Source organism: Dermacentor variabilis, chromosome 1 (genome assembly GCF_050947875.1).
Source record: "Dermacentor variabilis isolate Ectoservices chromosome 1, ASM5094787v1, whole genome shotgun sequence".
NCBI classification, from domain to species: domain Eukaryota; kingdom Metazoa; phylum Arthropoda; class Arachnida; order Ixodida; family Ixodidae; genus Dermacentor; species Dermacentor variabilis.
This window is the reverse complement of record NC_134568.1, coordinates 277,017,445-277,039,577: the sequence shown is the minus strand read 5'-3', so window position 1 is coordinate 277,039,577 and position 22,133 is coordinate 277,017,445. Positions and strand designations below refer to the sequence as shown.

General features: G+C 45.8%; 1 protein-coding gene across 2 annotated transcripts in view; it reads left to right on the top strand.

The window, feature by feature from the left end:
• Positions 1-22,133, top strand: part of jp (junctophilin) — a 107,109-nt gene that overhangs the window by 74,590 nt on the left and 10,386 nt on the right. For both annotated transcript variants that reach the window (XM_075676245.1, XM_075676244.1), the window contains 2 exons: positions 663-997; positions 2,927-3,045. In XM_075676245.1, coding sequence (XP_075532360.1) covers positions 663-997; positions 2,927-3,045 — 454 coding nt within the window. The remainder of the gene's footprint in view (positions 1-662; positions 998-2,926; positions 3,046-22,133) is intronic.

Genomic DNA, 22,133 nt, shown 5'->3' with positions numbered 1-22,133 from the left:
TCAAATAAACTGCTATGTGCTATGCTTCATTCGTTCTGCCTACCGCGCGGAACAAAGTGTCGAAGAAAATGTTTCAAGATACGCATATTTAAGTGGTCTTTTTATTTTTTTTTCTCTCGCTTCGAATAATTGGTTGGTGCATTTTGCTGAGATATTTTCAAGCGTATGTCTCTGTTATCTACATGGGATTGGAACAGTTTCAACAAAAATTTAACTAAAGAATGTTGAAATATAGTAGCTATAATTTATATCTTTAGCTTTTGTAGATGCTTTAGCTTCTGTAGCTACTTTTGTATTAACTATAAATTAGTGCGCAGTATCGGCAACATAGAGGTCGTAGGTTAACCCTACTAAGTTGGGTGTATCGCTTCTGAGCTAACTGAAAACACGTGTTCATCTTGAGATAATTCCTTGCTGTTTAAAATTGGCAAGTGCTAGCCGAATTGTCTTTAATTTATGTGGTCACCCAATTGGAGTCTCCAACTTCCATCATGCTGTGACAGCGGCTGCATTCATTTCAAAGGTGTTCTAACCTTGGCACAACCAAGGGTTCTGATGTGTGCACGCCGCTTACGTCGAAAGTGTGAATTCGAGAGACGTTGCTGCAGCCCCGCGTGGCTGTCAGCGCGTCGTCAGGGTTCCGGGTGGGGTGTGCTTCGCAGGAGGACATGACAGACCAGAACGTCATGGAGACGTACATGGGCGAGTGGAAGAACGACCGACGCTCGGGCTACGGCATCGCCGAGCGCTCGGACGGCCTCAAGTACGAGGGCGAGTGGTACAACAACAAGAAGTATGGCTACGGCGTCACCACCTTCAAGGACGGCGCCCGGGAAGAGGGCAAGTACAAGAACAACCTGCTGGTCACGTCGGGCAAGAAGAAGCACCTGTTCTTGCTGCGCTCGGCCAAGTTCCGCGAGCGAGTGGAGGCCGCCGTCGCGGCAGCGCTGCGGGCCTCGCAGATCGCGCTGCAGAAAGCCGACATCGCCATCTCCAGGTGAGTCGGGGGCTGCAGTGTGCGTCGCGACGAAAGTCGAGCGGTATTAAGCAGTGACGTCGGAAGTGCGCCAGGAGGAGGAGTTGGGGGGCGTTAGCCGCTCATATTTTGAGATCAAGTCCCTTGCAGATGCGCGCGTTGGGTGCTCGGTGCAGGGCAAGTCCCAGTCACCGAGAGTTCCGGCGCGCCTACGGCACGTTGTGGAACGCTTGCGAATAGGCTAAGGAAGTAAACACCAAAACGCTAAGCTTATTGATGGGAGACCAATGTCAGAACCCAGCAGAACCCAATGGTCATTGGAATCCTACAGTATCTTGCACAGGGTCACGTTCCGCGAAAACCGCAGCCAGGTTCGCACGTCAAATCCGTAGAAAGTACCTGCGGCTTCACTAAGTCACCCCTGATGAATGAGTCGGAACGCGTCTCTGAAATGTTAAGCTCTGTTAAAGAAAAAAAAGGCCTATTTGGTTGATGTGCACGCCACTAGTTACTTCTAGTATCTCCCAAACTGTCTGATTTCGGTCGAATATACTTCGGTGAAACATGCATATCACAGGCGGGGCGGCGCGTATACATAGAAACAAACAGAAAAGGTAGTAATTTGTCAACGTAGACGCACTGCTTGCATACCTGCTCACTGCAGTACGTCGTCTTGCGGAATTTCAGTGAGGGAATGCTGGATAAACAGCACAAAAGATACAATCACGTGGTGGAGCAGGCGACCGGGTACTTTCCCGTGCCTATCCCTGACTATGGCAGCCGGAAACTAAAGCCCCCCATACGCGTTCTCGCGCGCGGTGGTGCGTGGATGGAGGTGCTTTACTGGAAACCAGCGTCGCTTGACTGCAGCACACAGTTATGGGCTTTATGCAAATGCAGGATAAAACACAGGAGATATATATCGGATATGGGGACTTGAGAGAAGTGGAAACGAACAAGCGGTGAGCCTCACTCCTGCTCCAACGTCTCGAAAAAGGAGTTCTTTTCTTCTTCTGTGTCTTGACCAACACAAGCGCTGGTCGAAACTCGCGCTTGGTCCGAAGTTGCGGTCCTGCTAATTTCTAGTTCTAACTTTACGAGACATGGCAAAGAGCGATAGATGCACCCATGCCAAAAAAATTGACGGAATTGGTTCCGTTGTTCAAACTGCCATTACGTTCGTCCTATGTGAAAAAATGATGCTTAATGTCTGCTTAATCATGCACAGTCATGCTTAAGCGCATGACTGTACAACTATGTCGTCGCTCACGACTTTTTCTTTTCCAGTTTTCCCCTTCCGTCGGTGGCCTAATGTAAACTGCTGGTGCTCGCGCATATGTTCTCGCGCGGACGGGATACGCGACGCGAGGCACTCGCCTATTCGGCAAGGCAGCAGCATCCACGGTCATACAACTCCGGGAGGGTTGGCTAAGGAAGATTCGCTTAAATACAAACCCGCCCAGCTTTAATTGGGTTCCGCATCAGCGGAGCTGGAACGTTAATAAGAGCTCTTGCTACGCTTGCCCTCGCGTGTTCGCCATATTGAAGCTATACCAATAATGAATACATAGTTGTGCCAAAACGGTAAATAAAGACGTAGGAGGGAGAGTATGAAACGACAGATATACTCTCCCTCCTAAATCTTTATTTTCATTTTTGGTGCAACAATGTATTCATTAGATCGCAACCAACTCGCCCAGCAACACGTTCTACTCTGCTGAAGCTATACCATTTAGCGTGTTTTCAGGAGAAGACGCGACCGAGTGAGATTGGTCACAAGAAAGGGAAAGTCTGACGAACACTTGCAGACGCTTAGTTTTTGTTTGGTCCCGATCTAGGCCGTTCTCGACGAGGCATTGCCTCGGCACGTACGAATTCCTTTGCTCCTGGTACTTTGTGTATAACGGCCCAATTTCCACTCTGCATTGACGCCTGTCGACTTCTCTGCAGGACGGCAACGGCAAGGGGCAAGGCTGAGCAGGCAGATGTTGCAGCCCTGCATGCCAAGGACGATGCAGAGGTGGCACGCAGCGTTTCCAAGCAGTTCGCTCCGGAGCTTTACACACCAGGTAAGTGGTGTCGACAGTGTCTTGCGATGCCAGTCCGTTAGACGCTGGCGTTTTTCCTATCAGCATCTAACGTTCGTGAGGTCGTTGATAGCTTCATGCGTTCAGATGAGCAATAGATTAAGTACGAAGTCTAGTAGAACAAAACAACCACAATTTGACTTCTAATTGAAATGCCACGATAGATCGCTATATGCTTCAAATGCTGCTAAGCCCTCGCTAGCCTTGTCTGTACACACTATAGTACGCCACGACCTGATCAGTGTGAACTAGCGTGCACCAAGAATGAGCACCAGTCCGGAGTCTAGGCCGAAACTCGCAAAGCTTTTTGCTCACAAGAACTGGTTGTCGCTGGCCGGTCGTCTTCATTAATGTGTTCGCTGCAACATTAGCCAGCGTGTGTTCATACGAATCTCTCTAACCTACGAACTGTGCTGTGGTATGAGTGAACGACTCCCTTTTGAGCGAATGTTTGCGCAACACAAACCTATGTAACCGCGTAAGTGTATTCGCGAAGCAGCAGAACGCCGTGAGAGCTCCCTTGTTATGCTTACCACCGCAAACACGCGCACATTGGTTGTCGCGCGATGCGAGAACGGTGACGAAGCTCCAATATTTGGCGCACAGTGCAAGCGATAGCATAAGTCAGGTCTCAACTCCAAAATGTTAGCAGAAAAGACATTCCAGCGAGGAAATTCCGAGGTATATGCCGAGAAGTCTCTTACGAGCCCTAACCGAGTCGTCAACAATGCATTGGTAAACTTTTTGTGCACTGGTGATATGCGTATAGGTGTTATTTTTTTCAACAAGACAGAAGCCTTTTAGAGCCACTGCCGGTGAGATCTCTTGTGATATCACGTGCGTTTGATTCACAACATATTTGTGTTTTTCAGCGTACAGGAAGAGTCCAAGAGATTTATTTGTTTTATTAGCATGCCACTTGTGCCGCGTTTGCAAGAAGTTCTGAATATGTTGTACTTGTGATTTTTTTTTTGGTATTGTGGGATTAACTTTATTCAACAAGTTAATTTTAAGCTGTGCTTGTGCTGTTCGAAAACAGATTTGAACAAAAGGAAAGCTGTACAGCCTTTCACAGTTACGGTTATACTATAAGCGGACAACAGCAATTTTCTGGGCGGCTCCGCGCATTTCAAACTGACCGAAAGAGTTTGCGTGCTGTAAGGGGCAATTAGCGTACACTGCTGATACTGAAGATCACCTTCGCAGTGCTTATTTCTCAGTGCAGTTTCACATTAGCTTGAAACAAATCGTTCTCAGTAAATATTAGGTATATCTGGGCTATGCCTTTTATAACCGCTACATCTCCCTATAAAGACACCTTTCTCTTGAATTTTCACGGTAGATTTGCTATTTGGGCTAGTAGCGAAGGAAAATGTGTAGTGCACGGTATATTCCTAATCAATCTGAGCAAAGGGTGTAAGGCTGCTGTAATATAAGATAGTTTGCCTCACAACTTCAATAGGAACGACTGCTTTCCTTGTTGACGTACATTATGTTACTCTCTTTTGATTCATAGTTAGCAGAGATATGAAAAGACTCGATTGCTCTCTTCGCGCAAATACGTTAAAGTATTGTCACCTTACACAGCAGCTGAAGAGAGGCGTAATTTTTTTTTTCATTGTGACATCTTTTTCTAGCAAGCGATTAGGGTAGCAGACAAGGAGACGAGCAGACGACATCCGTGCCGGCAAGTATTGATAGGATTGGATTGACCGGCAGTTTGTCGGCATCAAACATGAACATAGTGACGCCAATCACTTCTTTTTCTTTTACCTTGTCCTTTTGTGTTACGTTCGCGACATCTTTTCGTACTATGATATAAAAGAACGTTGCTTGCTCTTGAAAAACACGCAACACAGTGCGGGATCGTTCAATCGCTGGTCTGTTAGCGATGCCTCACCCCCACCTAATCTCGTTTGGGTCTGCAACTCCTCTATTCCTTGCTCGTTTTGTTTCGTGTTCCGAGGAACATTGCCAATGTGTTGTTGTTTACGGTGGGCCGACGGCAAATAGACTTCTTCCTCGTCTTTCTTCTTCTTTTGCGTAGGCCTCGCTTAAACGACTAGTCACATATATTTTCTAGGTTGTAGTAGCTTTGCCAAGTGCTTCTCGCACACAGAATGGTCCGACATGGCAAATATGAAGGTAGGGAAACACTTATACTTTAACGATCTACTAAAGCTGTCTCGAAATGCCATACATAGACGTTATCACGGCGTCATTACACAAGAATATTTTGCTGAGCAGTAAGGTTTTATGTATGGTGCTGTTTCCAATAATAAAAAAAAAATACTGGAGTGCGGCACGAGCTTCTTCTGCCTGCGCTCGCGTGTGGCATCCGCAGCAATCGCAGCAACGGAGCGGAGCACGTGTATCGTGACGTCATGACGCATCCACCTCCAGGGCACGGAAATCGAACCTGCGTCGTATAAGCAAGTGTTACAGTATAGTGGCGCCATGTACTCGTCTCCTGTGTGTCAACGTCGGATGCTCGACCCCTGCTTTGGATGTGTCCTGGAACGCGGGCGACCAGACTTAAGACACGAACACATTATACAAGAATTCCGCTTTCTACAGGACAAATACCAAAATTACACGGAATTTTACACTGATGGCTCTAGAATAAAAGAACACGTGGGTGTGGGGGCCGTAACAGAACATTGGGAAAGAAGTATTCGTTTGCCACAGCACGCCTCTGTCTACACAGCTGAAGTCTATGCATTATGGACTGTGGTTAAAAAGATCATCGCTGAAAAACACGAGAACACAATCATATACACTGATTCATTAAGCACGCTCAAGGCTCTTCACATGAAATCCGAATGTGAACCCCTGATAGGGAATATCTTAAACATGATAACAATAAACAAATACGGCAGGTCAATTAGGTTTTGCTGGGTACCAAGCAATGTTGGTAGAGAAATGTGCAGAATATAACCAACCCTTATATATAGCTTTCATTGATTACGAGAAAGCGTTTGATTCAGTCGAAACCTCAGCAGTCATGGAGGCATTACGGAATCAGGGTGTAGATGAGCCATATGTAAAAATACTGGAAGATATCTATAGCGGCTCCACAGCCACCGTAGTCCTCCATAAAGCAAGCAACAAAATCTCAATAAAGAAAGGCGTCAGGCAGGGAGATACGATATCTCCAATGCTATTCACAGCGTGTTTACAGGAGGTATTCAGAGACCTGGATTGGGAAGAATTGGGAATAAAAGTTAATGGAGAATACCTTAGTAACTTGCGATTCGCTGATGATATTGCCTTGCTTAGTAACTCAGGAGACCAATTGCAATGCATGCTCACTGACCTGGAGAGGCAAAGCAGAAGGGTGGGTCTGAAAATTAATTTGCAGAAAACTAAAGTAATGCTTAATAATCTCGGGAGAGAACAGCGATTTACAATAGGCAGCGAGGCACTGGAAGTCGTAAGGGAATACATCTACTTAGGGCAGGTAGTGACGGCGGATCCGGATCATGAGACGGAAATAATCAGAAGAATAAGAATGGGCTGGAGTGCGTTTGGCAGGCATTCCCAAATCATGAACAGCAGGTTGCCGTTATCCCTCAAGAGAAAAGTATATAATAGCTGTGTCTTACCAGTACTCACCTACGGGGCAGAAACCTGGAGGCTTACGAAAAGGGTTCTACTCAAATTGAGGACGACACAACGAGCTATGGAAAGAAGAATGATAGGTGTAACGTTAAGGGATAAGAAAAGAGCAGATTGGGTGAGGGAACAAACGCGAGTTAATGACATCTTAGTTGAAATCAAGAAAAAGAAATGGGTATGGGCAGGACATGTAATGAGGAGGGAAGATAACCGATGGTCATTAAGGGTTACGGACTGGATCCCAAGGGAAGGGAAGCGTAGCAGGGGGCGGCAGAAAGTTAGGTGGGCGGATGAGATTAAGAAGTTTGCAGGGACGGCATGGCCACAATTAGTACATGATCGGGGTTGTTGGAGAAGTATGGGAGAGGCCTTTGCCCTGCAGTGGGCGTAACCAGGCTGATGATGATGATGATGAAGCAATGTTGGTATACCGGGCAACGAAGCAGCGGATAGATGCGCATCAATGGCAGCGCACAAATACATAATAAACACAACACTTCCATATAAAGATAGTATCCGTGCCATTAGGAAGGCCTTAACGTCCAAGTGGCAACACGAATGGGACCATTGTACAGAAAACAAGCTACATCTTATTAAACCTGTAATCGGCGAGTGGAAATCATGCAGTCACCAGCAACGGTTCTGCGAGGTGATCTTGTGTCGACTTCGAATTGGACACACACATTTGACGCACAATTTCCTCCTCCGAAAAGAAAACCCGCCAACCTGCGAGAAATGCTTTGTACCTCTCACAGTCATATACATCCTAATAACATGTCCACACATCGACACACTGAGACGGAGGTTTTTACACAGCCTATATAATTTTCACACTCCATTACACCCTGCCCTATTACTAGAAGATGACCTCCTAGTGCCATTTGCTAACCTGTCCGACTTTTAAGAAAAAACGGGTGATTTACACCAACTATAATGTAATACAGGTTTACCTACTCTAACGTTGCATTTCATTTTGTCTTGTGTCTGGCGCAGCATGCGCTTAGTTGCCTTTGTGCCATTAACCCCAAACTAACCAACCAACCAACCAACTAGACTTAAGAATTTACGAAAGACTATGACCGCTGGGTGATGCACAAAAGGTTTGAAGCGACACTGTTGCAGTTCTTGCACAATGAATAGTTGGATACTTTTATTTAACTTTCTGTTGTTATTTATGCCTCGAGGCATATTCTTCCATATGAAAAAAAAATTTTGTAGTAAATTATTCAGGGCACTCTGGCACTCGCCAATGTTTTTTTCTATGGTTTAGAAGGTTACGACCTTCATTCAAAGCAACAAATGGCAAGTCGAAAATGTCATGCCAGCACTCCTTTAACTATCCCTATCTCTGCGCGGTAGAAGAGTGTCGACCACCAGTTTTTAAAGTATTGTTTGTAAAAGGATGACTGGTCTACTTCCATGCTCTGGCAAATCAGTTAAGTGAGTCGCTTCAACGGCATTCAAATACATCGCTGGCATATTGAATACCTGAATTATTCGTCGCGTGGCTGCTTATAGAGTCACTTCTTTTATTTTATTTTGAGCCTTTTTGTTAAAGCCCTAAACAATTTACTCGAATCACGCCTTTAGAGATGAATTATCTGCCCCGGTGGACATAATTTGCAAGAGAAACGAAAACAATTGAACGTCACGCCAAGGACCTAAAATGACGTCCTCTGACAACGGTTGGCTGTCGAGGCACGCAAGCTCATATATATATATATATATATATATATATATATATCATATATATATATATATATATATATATATATATATATATATATATATATATATACACACACACACACACACACACACACACACACACACAGACACAATATGAGGAGGAGCGACAGAAGTTGACCAATGAGCTTGCCTGCCTATATATATATATATTAACTAGTGACACAGCAGATATCCTATAGACTTGCGCACATGGCACAGCTCGCATTCTGGAAACGGTGCGTCACATCAGAGAACTGTGGGCAGATGGCCACCCTTCGCGGCGCCGCATGCGTAATCATGTAAATTGAACGAATAATTTGACGCCAGTCATTTGAGCCTATATGGCCATTCTGAAATGTGAGAACTAGGGGCAGGCAAATATTCCAAGTTTCGAATGTGAATCGAATACTGCACACCAACTATTCGTATTCGAAGAGAAACTAAAAGAAACTATTTCGGCATTTTCGAATATCTCAAAACTAACCGACCAAATATTTCGCAAAAACGAATCTTAAAGTCTGGTTACTGTTCTGCATCTGCTAAACAAAGTATCGCTAATTATCAGGAATGAATAGCGAAATGTTTCGAAGCAATGCAGAAACAAAATGGGTAATGCAAGCTTTGTTTTGGACTTCGCGGCGAAAGCCTATATGACAGCCGGCCATTTTTCTTGTAGTCTGTCATTTAGTGTTTTTGGCAGTCTAGCCATGTAGCAGTTCCATCTTTTACGCTACAATCTTTGATATTTTCTTTCCAATGGCGTCTATTACATGCGTCTACTGCACACAAGTCCTTCAGGAACATTTTTTTTTACAACTTCCGGTATTTCTTTCGGCAACTATTTATTTGGCGTTTTGGAAAGCTATTCATACAGCAGCCATCCTGTTTTGGAAGGCTTGTTTGCAACGAGGCTCTAAATTTGTTGTAAGGATACTCGAGCAGTTTTTTATTACAATTAGTGGTCATGCGTTTAAAAACACATTTGTTCCTTATCGTTAGCTGTCCTTTCTTGCGCTGTTGAGTACAGGAGCGCTACCTAATTACACAAAAATAAATATTCTTGCTGTAAATGCATGTGTCTGCGTATGACTATTCGATAATTCGATTCTATATTGGATACTTACTATTCGCATTCGAAAAAGTTTACATTGGCCCACCTCTATCAGAAACACGTCAGTAGATATTTATGACGATTGCCTAGACCTTGTCAATATAGGATGTGCCGCAGATTTTGTAGCTACTAAATTAATTATTGTAATTAATTCAATTGGTAAATGAATTGCTTTGTTTTTCTTGCAAATGATGCCGGCCTGGGCAGATAATTCATTCTTAGTGACGTAATTCGCGCAAACTTTTTTGGACGTAATAAAAAGTGCTCGAAGAAAGAAAAAGAAGAAAAAGGAGCGCACTGTATATTGGTGACGCACATTGGGCTACGCACGCTAGCTCTTTAAGGTTCATCATTTTAATAAACTTTGACATTTTGCCCAAACAACTTATGTTCGTTCGCATTTGAAGAATCTGCTGCTCTCACATATGCGGTACATGCCCGACAACATGACTTACGTGACTGACACTGATTTTATTAATGGCACTTGGACTGTTCGAAGTTCGCTATAAGATGCCATCTAGCGAAGCATTTGAATAAAGTGTCGAAGAAGGCGTGTAACATGCGTAGAATAAAATTCAAGGGGAAATGACGAGCTGAAAAATACGGCGCTCGCAAAGAGGCCGATTGTAATGGCTCTATGCGGACACCCCCCCCCCCCCCCCCTTTTTTTTTACGATATATGGAAGGAAGCGACTTTGGCCTTGTTCTGCGAAAACGTCGAGAGAAAATCTAACCCTGTTAGATTTCTAACTAATTTAACCCTGGTCAGCGACCACGTAGCGCTTCGCTGCTAAGCACGATGTCGCAGGCTTGCTTTTCCGGCTGCCACGTTCCAGTGTGGACGGGGTTGGCGAAAACGCAATGCGGCAAGCGCCGGAATCGAGGCAGCGCAACCCGGCAGTGAACTCGCCGCGTTCACTTCGTCGTAGAATTTGGCCGCGACTCGTCGCAACCGCTCGCACATGGCCCATATGCGCGCTGCTGGGTTCCAGCAGGCTTACACCGGCTGTTTCAGCGAACACTTTCAAATAATAGTAAAAAAAAACTGCCTGTGGCGGGTAGCCCAACTGTAGTAGATGAGCTGGTGTACTCGAAGAGGTGGACATGCACACACACACACAAAATGAAACGCATAATCGACTAATTAACAAAAATCCACGGTTTAACTAATTACCCTATGGCACGTACTGCAATTTAGAAATTCTAGCGGGTGAGACTGCAAAGCCTATCCACTTGAAGAGAACTGTATGGATGACACCATTTACGAGATATGCTCAGTTTCTGAACTTAGTTTCTTAATATACTTAGTATACTGAACTTAGTTTCCTTAGTTTCTGAACAAAATAGCGTTTTATGCAATGAAACACAAAAGTAACTGCAACGCCTACGCATTTGTCCGGAAAGTTCGGGAATTATTATCTCGGAACTGGTGTCATCCTGAGAATTCGTTCTGAGCGGATCCTCCTTGCGAACTCCCCGGCTATACTTCGTCAATAGCAATATGTGCCATAATGTAATTAGCTAAAAAACTGAATTAGTGAATTTTTGTTACTAAGTCGATTATACATTTCAATTTTGGAGCAAGTAATGTCCGCCTTTCGGAGTAGACCAGCTCACACACTAGAGTTATGCTACCTGCCACAGGCAATTAAAAAAGAAAATGTGAAAGTGTTCGCTGAAACACCCGGTATAGCCTCCTATGACCTCTTGTACATTATATTGCGCATTGCCTTCAATCCTTTTCAAATACAACTAGGAATCGATTACGTAACATATTCACCCTTGATACGATGTCAGATGCATGCGCAAGTGTGTGAAGGCGGTTTAATCGTACTCTTGCCCTCATATTTCGAGAAAATTGGTGCTAATTTGATACGAACAGTTGTGTTGTCGCAGATTATGAAAAATAACCGCGTAAGTACGTTGCGAGTACTGCCACGTGACCAAAAAATCTTGGATGCAGCGCCAGTATGGCAACCAGCCACATGACGTCATCTTAATCTCTACGTTTATGCAAACAAAAGCAGTTTTTACCACGTGAAATATCAGGAGATGGTTGCGTTTTTTCATTTACATGGAGAAACCGAGTGGCGGTTAAAAAGTGCAGCAGATCCAACGACTCCGAATCTACATACAGCAAAACTTTGTGTGAAATCACAAAGAGCCGAAACATGAGCTTGTGTTTATTGAATGTCCGCACAGAGTGATACGGAATGCTTTTTCCAGGCATTGTAGCGAAGCTAATGCAGTGCCACTGCCGCGGATGCGCGGGAGCGAGCGCCATCTGGCGTCGGTGCATGGAATCCAGCAGCGCGCGCGGTGCGAATACTCCGTTGTGATTGGTTGGCCTCTTCGCCTAGGGAACAGCCAGGCTGCAGCACCCACGGTCGCGAAACCCGGCGAGGTTTGCCGCAAATTAAAGCTTCGCTTAAAAAAAGGGGGGGGGGGGGAGGGGGCGTTTACGTTCGTGACGTACCATAGTCAATTCATGCCAAACGTACGTGTTGTGCATTCACAACATATTTTTTTGCGAAAAAAAAGTTTGCTTGCCTGAGCTTTATTGAATTTTACCCTTAAAAAATTAAATTATGGGGTTTTACGTGCCAAAACCACTTTCTGATTATGAGGCACGCCGTAGTGGAGGACTCCGGAAATTTCGACCACCTGGGGTTCTTTACCGTGCGCCTAAATCTAAGTACACGGGTGTTTTCGCATTTCGCCCCCATCGAAATGCGGCCGCCGTGGCCGGGATTTGATCCCGCGACCTCGTGCTCAGCAGCCCAACACCATAGCCAGTGAATTTTACCCTTAGAGCAAAGCATATTGCAATATATATATATATATATATATATACAGGGTGTTTCAGCGAACACTTTCAAAAATATTTAAAAGTTGCCTGTGGCAGATATTAGAATTCTAGTTCATGAGCTGGTCTACTCGAAGCGGCGGACAATACTTGCACAACAAATTGCGATGCAAAATCGACCAATTAATAAAACTTTACTAATTAAGCTTTCAGCTAATTACATTATGGTCCATATTGCAATTTACAAATTATAGCCGTGGAGTTCGCAAGGCGGATCCGCTTGGAACGAATTTTTCAAGATGACACCAGTTTCGAGATATAAATTCCCGAACTTTGCGGAGAAATGTAAGCGCAGCGGGGGATGAAAGCCGCCGATAGCGAAGAGAGCGCGAGGAGGAAAGCGGAGGAGGAGAGGATGGCGACAGGGCGAAGAGGAAAGCGTAGTGCCGCGCGAGACGGGCTCCACGGCGGCGACCCGCTACGAGATGGTCCTATAGTTGCGTGCACCGTCACACGGTCGCCGATGACGTCATTACTAAGGCATGCGGCGAGCGCGTCCACCGATACCATATATGGAGACGAAGCGCTGGCATGCGCTGCTTCGCCTGCGCCGCCGCCGTTGAAGAATGCGCTGCGCGTGAGCCACGCGTTCCCGTGTTCACGCTTTCTTTCTAAGCAATGAGCGATGCAACCGGTGGAATTCAAAACACCTAAGGAGCGGCGCTCAAAGTTCGCATTACGTAGTATCGTAATCATCGGTAAATTTTCTTTTCTGTATCATTTGGCACCTTCTAATGGGAAGTCAACCATTAAAGTATCTCCTTCTTCGACTACGAGGAGCATGGGCTACAAGGGCTTAACATCGCTAATTCCCCAGCTGTCCAAGTTGACGGAAAAGAGGTTAAATACAAGCGGACAAACCGGAAAGTGGGTCAAGTTCCCAAAGAATGCTAACTGCATTCAAGATCAAACCAGTGCCATGCTACGAAAGAGCTGTGTAAGTCACAGGTACGCGACTATTCCACTCCTTCCACTAATAGTCACACTCCGTGAATTGTGTGGGGCTGACTTCGTATTCATCGACAGAGGAGTTGAACGTTGTTGAATAAACGGTATCACACCAGTCTCCAGCACTTTTGCAACGCCTTTTTGCGAGAAGACGCGGTCAGTGCACAAACTTTCCCGCCTCCTCGAGGTGCGTATTGTTGTGAAGACGCACGGCTGGCTGCTCAACGGCGCCATTCGGAGTAGGGACTAAACTTCATATTGTTTTTCAAGCCTAAAACGCTGAAATTACTCTCATTAAACATTTTGACTGAAATGTTTAGGTGCCCTTCTGTGAAACACAGAACTCTTCATATCTTCAGGTTGTTCACCTCAAGGAGGAATTCACAACGGAAAACGTGACACTAATGAAACTGTTATAAATTTGGAACCATTTTTCTCCATTTCCTAATTGTTACTAGCCAAAATATTTTAGCTGACTCAAGACTGCGACGAATACTTGACAAAGCAACTACGAAAAAATCTTAATGTTTTTAGAAAATATCAAAATTTGCCCCAAATTCGTCTTTCTGCTTGCATTATTAATATCCTAAAAATGAAGTCGTGTCCACCAAAAGAGAGTGCATAGTAAAGTTCAATTTTTCTAAGATACTGACTCGAAATATCCGCTTTCCTTGAATTAGAATTTAAGAATTCTTCTTTGTCTTTTTTTTTTACTGTGTACGCCATGTTTTCCTTTTAGGACAGAATTCAAAGACAACTTTTTTCTCACTCAAAATATTTTGTTAATGCATTTCTTTAGGCCCAATAAGTGCCGATAATTTTTTAAAGAGGAATCAGAGAGTGTCAAGTCTTCGGCTCGTGCGTTTGGCGCGGTGTGACCCACTAGTCAGTACTAAAAACCGACTTGAAAACTGGTTATATCCCTGGGCTGTGTTCAAGTCAGTGCTATGACTGGCACTTGGCGCTATATGAGGACAGCAATTTTGGAACATCTTTTTGGTCGATTCGAGACATGTTGTTACAAAAGCAGTCTTTCAACATTCTAAAACCCTTAAATTTGAAAAGTGCGGTTTGACGTCCCGAAACTACACAGTGGGTTATGAAGTGGATGCCGTAGTGGAGGGTTCCGGAATAAACTTGACCACCTGGGAATCTTTGACGGCTGGGTATCGAACCCACGCCCTTGTGCTCAGCATCGCGACGCCATTTCGACTGAGCCACTGCGGCGTGTTTCTAAAACACTTGAACATCCCAATCAACACCGGAGCTTCTTTTTAAATAGTTTTTTTCTTCCTGTGCGTAAAAAAAAATGCCTCCTAATTTTGAGTTTCCATAGGTATGTATGCTTGAAACGTGGCATGCAATTTGGGACGGTCTTTCGGGCAGTGAAACTTATGTATCGATGTGGTTTTATGCTTGTAGAATCTATTCTGTGCCAGTACCCATCCTACGACGCTCAACGATGTGCTCCGCAAACTAGTCTCAGCCACTTGAAAGACAAACCGATCTTAGAGGAAAAGATCCTGGAACCTTGACTTATGCACTCCAACATGCTCAAGGCCGCAAAAGTCTTATTGCACTTCTTGATGGCGACTGGCCTGTACGAACGCTTGTTGCTGACAGTGAACTTAAGTTTTTTTTTCAGACTGATCGACTGTGTTTTTATTATTATTGTTATCTTTACTTTTTCTTATTTATCTGTCCACCTTTACTATTCCTCAACTGTAGGGTAGCGAATTGGGCACAGCCTTGGTTTACCTCCCTATAGTTCTCTCATATTCGTCTCTCTCTCTTGCCCTCTCTATACTTTTCCGGATTTTCTTTTAATTAGTGGCCTTTGTGATAACTTACGCGCTAGAAACAGGACTTTCCGATAGAAAGCGTGCTTTTGGTGACATCGCGGCCGCTAGGCGCGTTGGTTGTTCATGCCCCTTATTCCTAGACTTCATTACTCAGTGAACTGGGGACTCCTTTTCACCAGGACTATGGGAACTTCCCAAAACTAGAAATTAATTGTAACTTTAAGGGCTTTGTAGGCGTCTATTAATACTCTGCCGACCTTTCTTCGTTCAAGGTTTTTATTAAATCTAGTCTTATTGTTCAACAACAACCATTGTACAACATATTGTACAACAATTAACCAAACACTGATGCTCGCCGTTGTTACGAAATGCACTTAATTCGCTATGAAACAACGCGAACGAGTAAAGGATAAGGATGATGTCATGACGTTTCTAAGGCACACCCACTTGTTTCCGACCGCTTCATAAAGGTTATATTCCACGCACATTGTGACGTCACGGGCCCCGCATTATGTTAGAAGAGCGGGGCCACTGCTTCGCCGGCTTCTTCGCGCGACGCCAAGGACTCGTTGTGCCCGGTCTTCTCGGTGTGACGCAAGGTGTTTGCTCGCCGCGGCTGGGCGCCCCTGGTTCTGTCGATGTTGCCAGCGGCCGACCCAGCAGCGGTGCTCTGGGGATCACCTTCGCCTGCAGCGGGTGGAGGGAGAGCGCGGGCAGGCGCGCTTCTTCGGCAAAGTTTGCCCCGTCAAGGCAGGGGTGAAATATCGAATGTTTGTCGCGCCGGCGCCGGGGTGGCTCCGCGAAACGCGTCTTTCGGCTTGAACCTTTATTATCGTGATCGTAAATCCGAACGAGAGTCCTCCTCGTGCGTTTCGCGTCTCCAACGCAGCCGCCTCCTCCCACTGCTCGCGGAAAAGCTCACTGCCGAATACCTCGGCTATCGAGGCTGTACACGACAAACAACGACTTTTGTTCGTCTCCGTTCGGGGCATAAATTGCGCGGTGACATCCTGCGGCACGCTTTACTGCACGGCTATAGTTGTTTGCCCGTCCGTCCACTCAGGTCGAGCGCGACAGTGGACGCCGCGTGCTGCGACTGTCACATACGTGCGCTCACTTGATTCGGTTGCAGGCTTGTTGCCTATACCTTGCGAACTATATGCGATGGCTCATCAGGCTGCTACGTTTCCATTGAACTATACTTACCGACTTGAAACTGGAATCTGCTGTCATGAAGCCACAGGTTACAACCACGGTTCCGCTGCCTCTTATCTCAAGCTTGCATTTCCCGTTCCTTTTTTATTTTCTGTTTCGTTTTACTGTTCAAAACAGTAGTGTCCTACGGAACAGCACCTGAGCGTAACGCTATAGTGCAACGTCCAATGTGCGCTCTCGAAATCGTTCTCATCGTCAAGCTAAGAGAGATACGGAGATTACAGTTGACAGCTGGGTGAGTTGTTACGAATTCATTGCTACGAACTGCGCGATAGACTGGACGCAAAGAAACAAACAGAACAGCACCAATTTGTTTCCTTTCTTTGTGTCCCGTCTGTCGCGCAGTATGTTGTAGCAACGAGTATAAGATTTCCCGTCATCGTGTCGCTGTCGTCATCGTCGTCCTTGCGGCCATGCTCGTTGTGCCCTCATCGTTATCATCATCGTGCCGCTTTCGTCATCATAACGTCGTCGTCACTGTCGTGCGTTGTCACTGTTATGCCACCGCCGTTGTCGTCGTCAGCGTCTTTGTGAAATGTGGATGCACGAACCTGTGAAATGGGGATGTTTTCTTTAGCCTGTGCTTGCATGAAACAAACGCCGAAAATTACGACCTTGCCGCAGCTGTCTGAAACGCAAGATGCAGCAATCCTGGAAACCACGACCGGATATGAATTTCCTGTACGCGCATTCGAGGTTTAGTTCACTGAATGCCAGTTGACTATCATCGTAACCTGCCCCGGAAAATTATTTGTTTGCGGACAGATTGTCATAATTCAAACTGCATAATCTGGCTCCGGAGTGAAGTCTGGCATATCTCCGTCCAAGAATGCTTGGCTCATGTGGCTTCCATTATCCTGAGCTCTCCGGTGAAGGACGGAAATTTGACGCGGTGAGGATCGCGACGCGTACACATTACTGCCGCAAAGCGCTTGGCCACGAAAATAAGCACGCAATGCACACGCACGCAATACACGCACATACGCACTCACACACGTACAAAACACACGTACCGGCGCGCGCGCACTGACACACGTGCGCACTCGCACCCGTACAAACACACGTACAAACACATACACACACGCGCGCACAGACAGACACAAACACACGGACGTACGAACGTACGCGCACCTGCGCCCTATGCTTATTGGATCATACAATGAAAACCCTCCGTAGCGGAGCGGGCGCGCGGCAAGAGACCTGCGCTGCCGCTTCTGCTGCTGCTGCACGCGAGCGTTTTTACACGCGACAAGCACCCGCCGCGTCGCCTGAAGTGGCCGCTGCGCCGCCGGGGGAATGTTGGCACGAGTTCTCTCGGGGGCGGAATGGCTCCCCTTTCTTCGGGACGCGCGCCTCTGGCCGCGCCACCTTGCTCCACAGCTAAATCGAGAGTGGCCCAAAGCGGTCGGCCCCGCGCGCGCGACACTCGGAATTGAGGTGACTCTTCACCGGCGCTGGGTGAGTTTTCTCTGCACTTGACCGCATTTTGCGGTAGCGCGCCTCCGCGAGCGTATGCCTGCCCTGCGGCAAACGATCAGCAATCGACCTCTGCTCAGCTTCTCGGCTCGGAATATGCCGCGTAACAGCGCCCAGCCGCAATCGCTCGTCGAGCACGCTGCATCTCGCCTGCTCGCCGCGGCCACACCGGCTTTGCGCTGACTTCTCGTCGATCTCGTGGCTAGCTGGGCTGCTTCGAGTGTGCCCAGCTCTCAGCAAGTCGTCCGAGCCGTTACTGCGCTCGCATGCTCCTAGTTTAGGGCGTTTGCAGTTATAGCGGTCATCTTAAAACTTATGTCACTGTAGTAGCGTGAATTATTTTTGGCTACGGTAGATTGCATTCTGTGCAGGCGTCCTTTCGACTTGAATATTTTGCAAGAACTTTTGGATCGTGCTGTGGTTCAAGGTCGTTGGTAGCAAACTATCTATCGCGAGGCATAAATGTTAAACGCAACGAAAACTTTACACGGAAAGGCAATTGAGAAGAAGAAATGAGTTTAAGATTTTTACTGGCACCCTCGGTTTGAACATGACGGTTCAGGTGAATCATTCAAGAGGCCGAGAAATGGCAACCTAGTGTGGAGTGATCTGTCTGTGTGTATTACCGTTAGGAAACTTCCATTTCTAGCCCTTACCTTTCTCTCGCCTGCTGTCAAGCAGGCCTCGGCATTGCTGACCTAACTTCGTTCTGAAAAACTAGTGCTTTAAGCACTCTGACTCAGGTGTTCTGTTTCATATAGACTGCCTTTGTTACTGATAAACCTACGAGCCTTCTGCTTATGCGTCGCACATTCCACAACTTTGTCGTTCGCCATATTCAGACTGCGCCCCCCCCCCGGCTCTCCATAAAACAAACTAACATGCAATACAGAACAAAACTTCGCTAAGAAATTGAACTCCACTTCTGCTTGTTAGTACCATGAGAAAGAATTGAGAGAATTATAGGGCTTCAGGTCGACAATGTTCAACGGCATGGGACTGTATTTCGAATGTTCCCATGTTATTTGTCAACTTGCTTCAACTTTAATGTCACATTTTTGTTTTTGTGCTCAGAGCCTGTCATTTCTATAGAGTTGAGGAATAATCGTGGATAAGTGTCATGAAGAAACACTGTTTTCCCTCAATAGTCATGTTTTCATTGTCAGCTTCTCCAGAATCTGGAAGGCAGCGCCGCTGTTTGCGGCGAAGACCACGGCTTCTTGGCAAAGTGCCTGTACCTATTCGGAAGGGTCCCAGCATTTCGTTTTCTTTTTCATCCCTCATAATGAAAAAAAAAGAAACGAAAAAAAAAGAAATATGTTCTTAAGCTAGATCATTCGACTTGTCAGCGCCTGCGTCTTAGAAACCGGCGTTGCTGCGGTATCGTTTAGTCTATGGAAAAGTTAGCAGGAAGTCGCTGACAATGAAAAAATAACTGCATGAAGACGCAATGGCGCCGTTGCGCCGTATAAAAAGAACCTGGATAACTTGTCCCGAGTATGAAACAACTCGAGGGTGTGAAGCATGCAAGAGCAAGAGCCTCTTTCAGGCCACAGGGCATTTAGCTCTGGTTTCTTCTCTCTGCAAGAAAGAAAGGAAAATAAAATAAACTTCAAACCATTGTCTCCTTGACGAGTACAGCCCACAGCCTAGTGGTAACCACCTGCCGAATGCCCAGCACCAGTTTACGATGTCCACAGAAATGAGACACATGTGTATTTAATCGATCTTCACTCATATACGTATCTGAAATTCCAAACTGCTCATCTAGCTAAAGATACTAATATATAGGAACAGTTAAAATTCAAGGCGTTTATTAACCAATGAAATATCAAAATATTTTAGATGCAAATTACGGGAAGAGAGCAAAAGAAAGAAAAAAAATCCAATGATGTAGCTTCTCACGAAAGAAGAAAATCACGGACCACCTAACGAGTCGGTTCAGTCGTCTGCAGTGACAAAGAAAGAAAAAAAGGAAAGAAAAACAAAACAGAGAGAGGGGGAGAGAGCTCAAAACAGCAGTTTCTGTTGCAAGTCAATACAGTAAAGAACGACGAACAAAGGAAGCCTTCAGCTTCGACTGGCTTTCCATATCTGACACTGCGATGCGACTAACTGCAACAGTGCTAAAAAATTAGAAACGACATAAGCTGTCAGCATACGATTGCAGTATCGGTGTATACCATAAATAATTGTAAAATGCACTCAGAAACATCGCTTCAGGTACAATTTTTTTTATCCAGTTTTACGTCATAACACTGCTACCACCCAAGCAACTTGTTGGTTGCAAGAGATAGCGAAGGCAATAAGTATAATACGAATAGACGCATTAGCTGTTAGTTCGCTCTGTTAACCCCACTGTACGGCGTTAAATTTCTCACGAATTCGACAGGCGAGTGTACTGTAAACCACTCGCGCTTCTTCGTTCAAGCTGTTCATTCGCGAAAATAAACCCCGTATTACAAACAGCTCAATATTACTCGGAAATTCGTGTCTGCGTCCTTAAGCAAATGTTACATATAGAAAGCATATCGTTGTGTTCTAAAGCCCGTGTACGGTGTCACCTACAAATGAAAAGTATAACTAAACTACTGGGGCCAGGCACGTACCAAGAAGGGGGAGGGGCGCCCCCCCCCCTCTGAAATTAAGCGGCATACCCACCCCATCCCCTACCCGCGCCACCACTCCTGAAGGCTCACACACATTCCTAAAGCGCCGCCAAATCAATCTTGAGACTTGACAGCCATTCGGCGGTCAACATTCTGCTGCCTTTTTCACTCCTTTTGGATGGCGATAGTTGTCGGCATCTCCTGGGGTGTGAAGGCCAGATTTCTCATCGACTCGGTGCCTGCGCGATTAAGTCGAGATGCGTTTAGTTGTCACCATCTATTGCACCGTTCACGCGCATCACTGTTGCTTCGTTAGTTCAACCTTCTTTACCCGCCGTGGTTGCTCGGTGGCTATGGTGTTGCGCTGCTGATCACGAGGTCGCGGGATCGTATCCAGGCCACGGCGGCCGCATTTCGATGTGAGTGAAATGCGAAAACACCCGTGTACTTAGATTTAGGTGCACGTTAAGGAACCCCAGGTGGTCTAAATTTCCGGAGTCCTCCACTACGGCGTGCCTCATAATCAGGAACTGTATTTGGCACGTAAAGCCCCATAATTTAATTTTAACCTTCTTTGTTTACACTGGCCCAGGGACCAGGAACGGGATTCAGTTCGTAGTCAGCTGGTCTGTATGCTCGTGAAACGAGTTGCGGCCGGAGACAATGCCAGTTGCGCTTAACTTTTCCTTTTGCTTCATTATTATCTCGAGTGACGGCTCGCCACGACGCTGGCATATCCTCGGAACCCGTTATATAGGTTAGATAAGGTGGAAAATAAAATCATGCGAAACAGCATCCATCATCAAACCCTGCAATAACCCTTAAACTCATAGGCAATATTACTGTCACCCGTTACCTCGTCTGGGTTTTCCCTAATTGTACAGCACTTTTCTTGCGAAATTTGCAACTGGAAGCAAGAGTCGCAAGGAGTTGAGAAATTAAGCGATCTACTAAGGGTGAGAGCCGAGACAATAGTGGAACAGGAAGGAAAAAGGAAAATTAGCAAATTTAATCGTTGCTAGTGAAACTATTTATTGATCAACATCTTTTTATTTAAAAAGGAAGTAGAGAAATCGCCACCAGAAGTGGAGAAGGATTCTGTGTGTTTTGAATGACGCTTCTGCCGTTATCAGTCTAACCGCCTGACGTATGCTTACGTGGGTGCTTTTCTAACCTTCCGCGGTGGGCGCAGTACGTCTAGAACCGCAGTGTCCTGCGCGCTCTACGCAGTTGTACGGGACTGGCCGCCACGCATCGTTACGCAACTTCCCAAATAACAATATGAGTCGGTTTTGGCACTTGGTAGAACAGTAAATGAGGGTTCCAAAAGAACTGTGATTGTACCGCAAATATATAGTTCTTTGTATTTCTTCCAGATCTAATTATAAGAAACGCTACTACAAATATTTATTCTTTCGCTTGTTTACTAGATCTTGGCATTGTTCTTCCTGCGCGAGTCCATTTGATGTGGTTCCTTGTTTGTAAAGTAAAATAGAGGTCTGTCTCACAGGCGTATACCTGTAAGATACACCTTATTTAATTTCTCTTTTGCGGGTTTACGCGTTTTTATGGCGAACGGAGGGCATTATTCACATTTACACTAGTAAATCTACCCCCCCCCCCCCCCTTCCTCATTTGCACAGAAAAGTTACTTTGGCTTACCCCCCTTTCCCGAAAAAAAATCGTGGGTACATGCT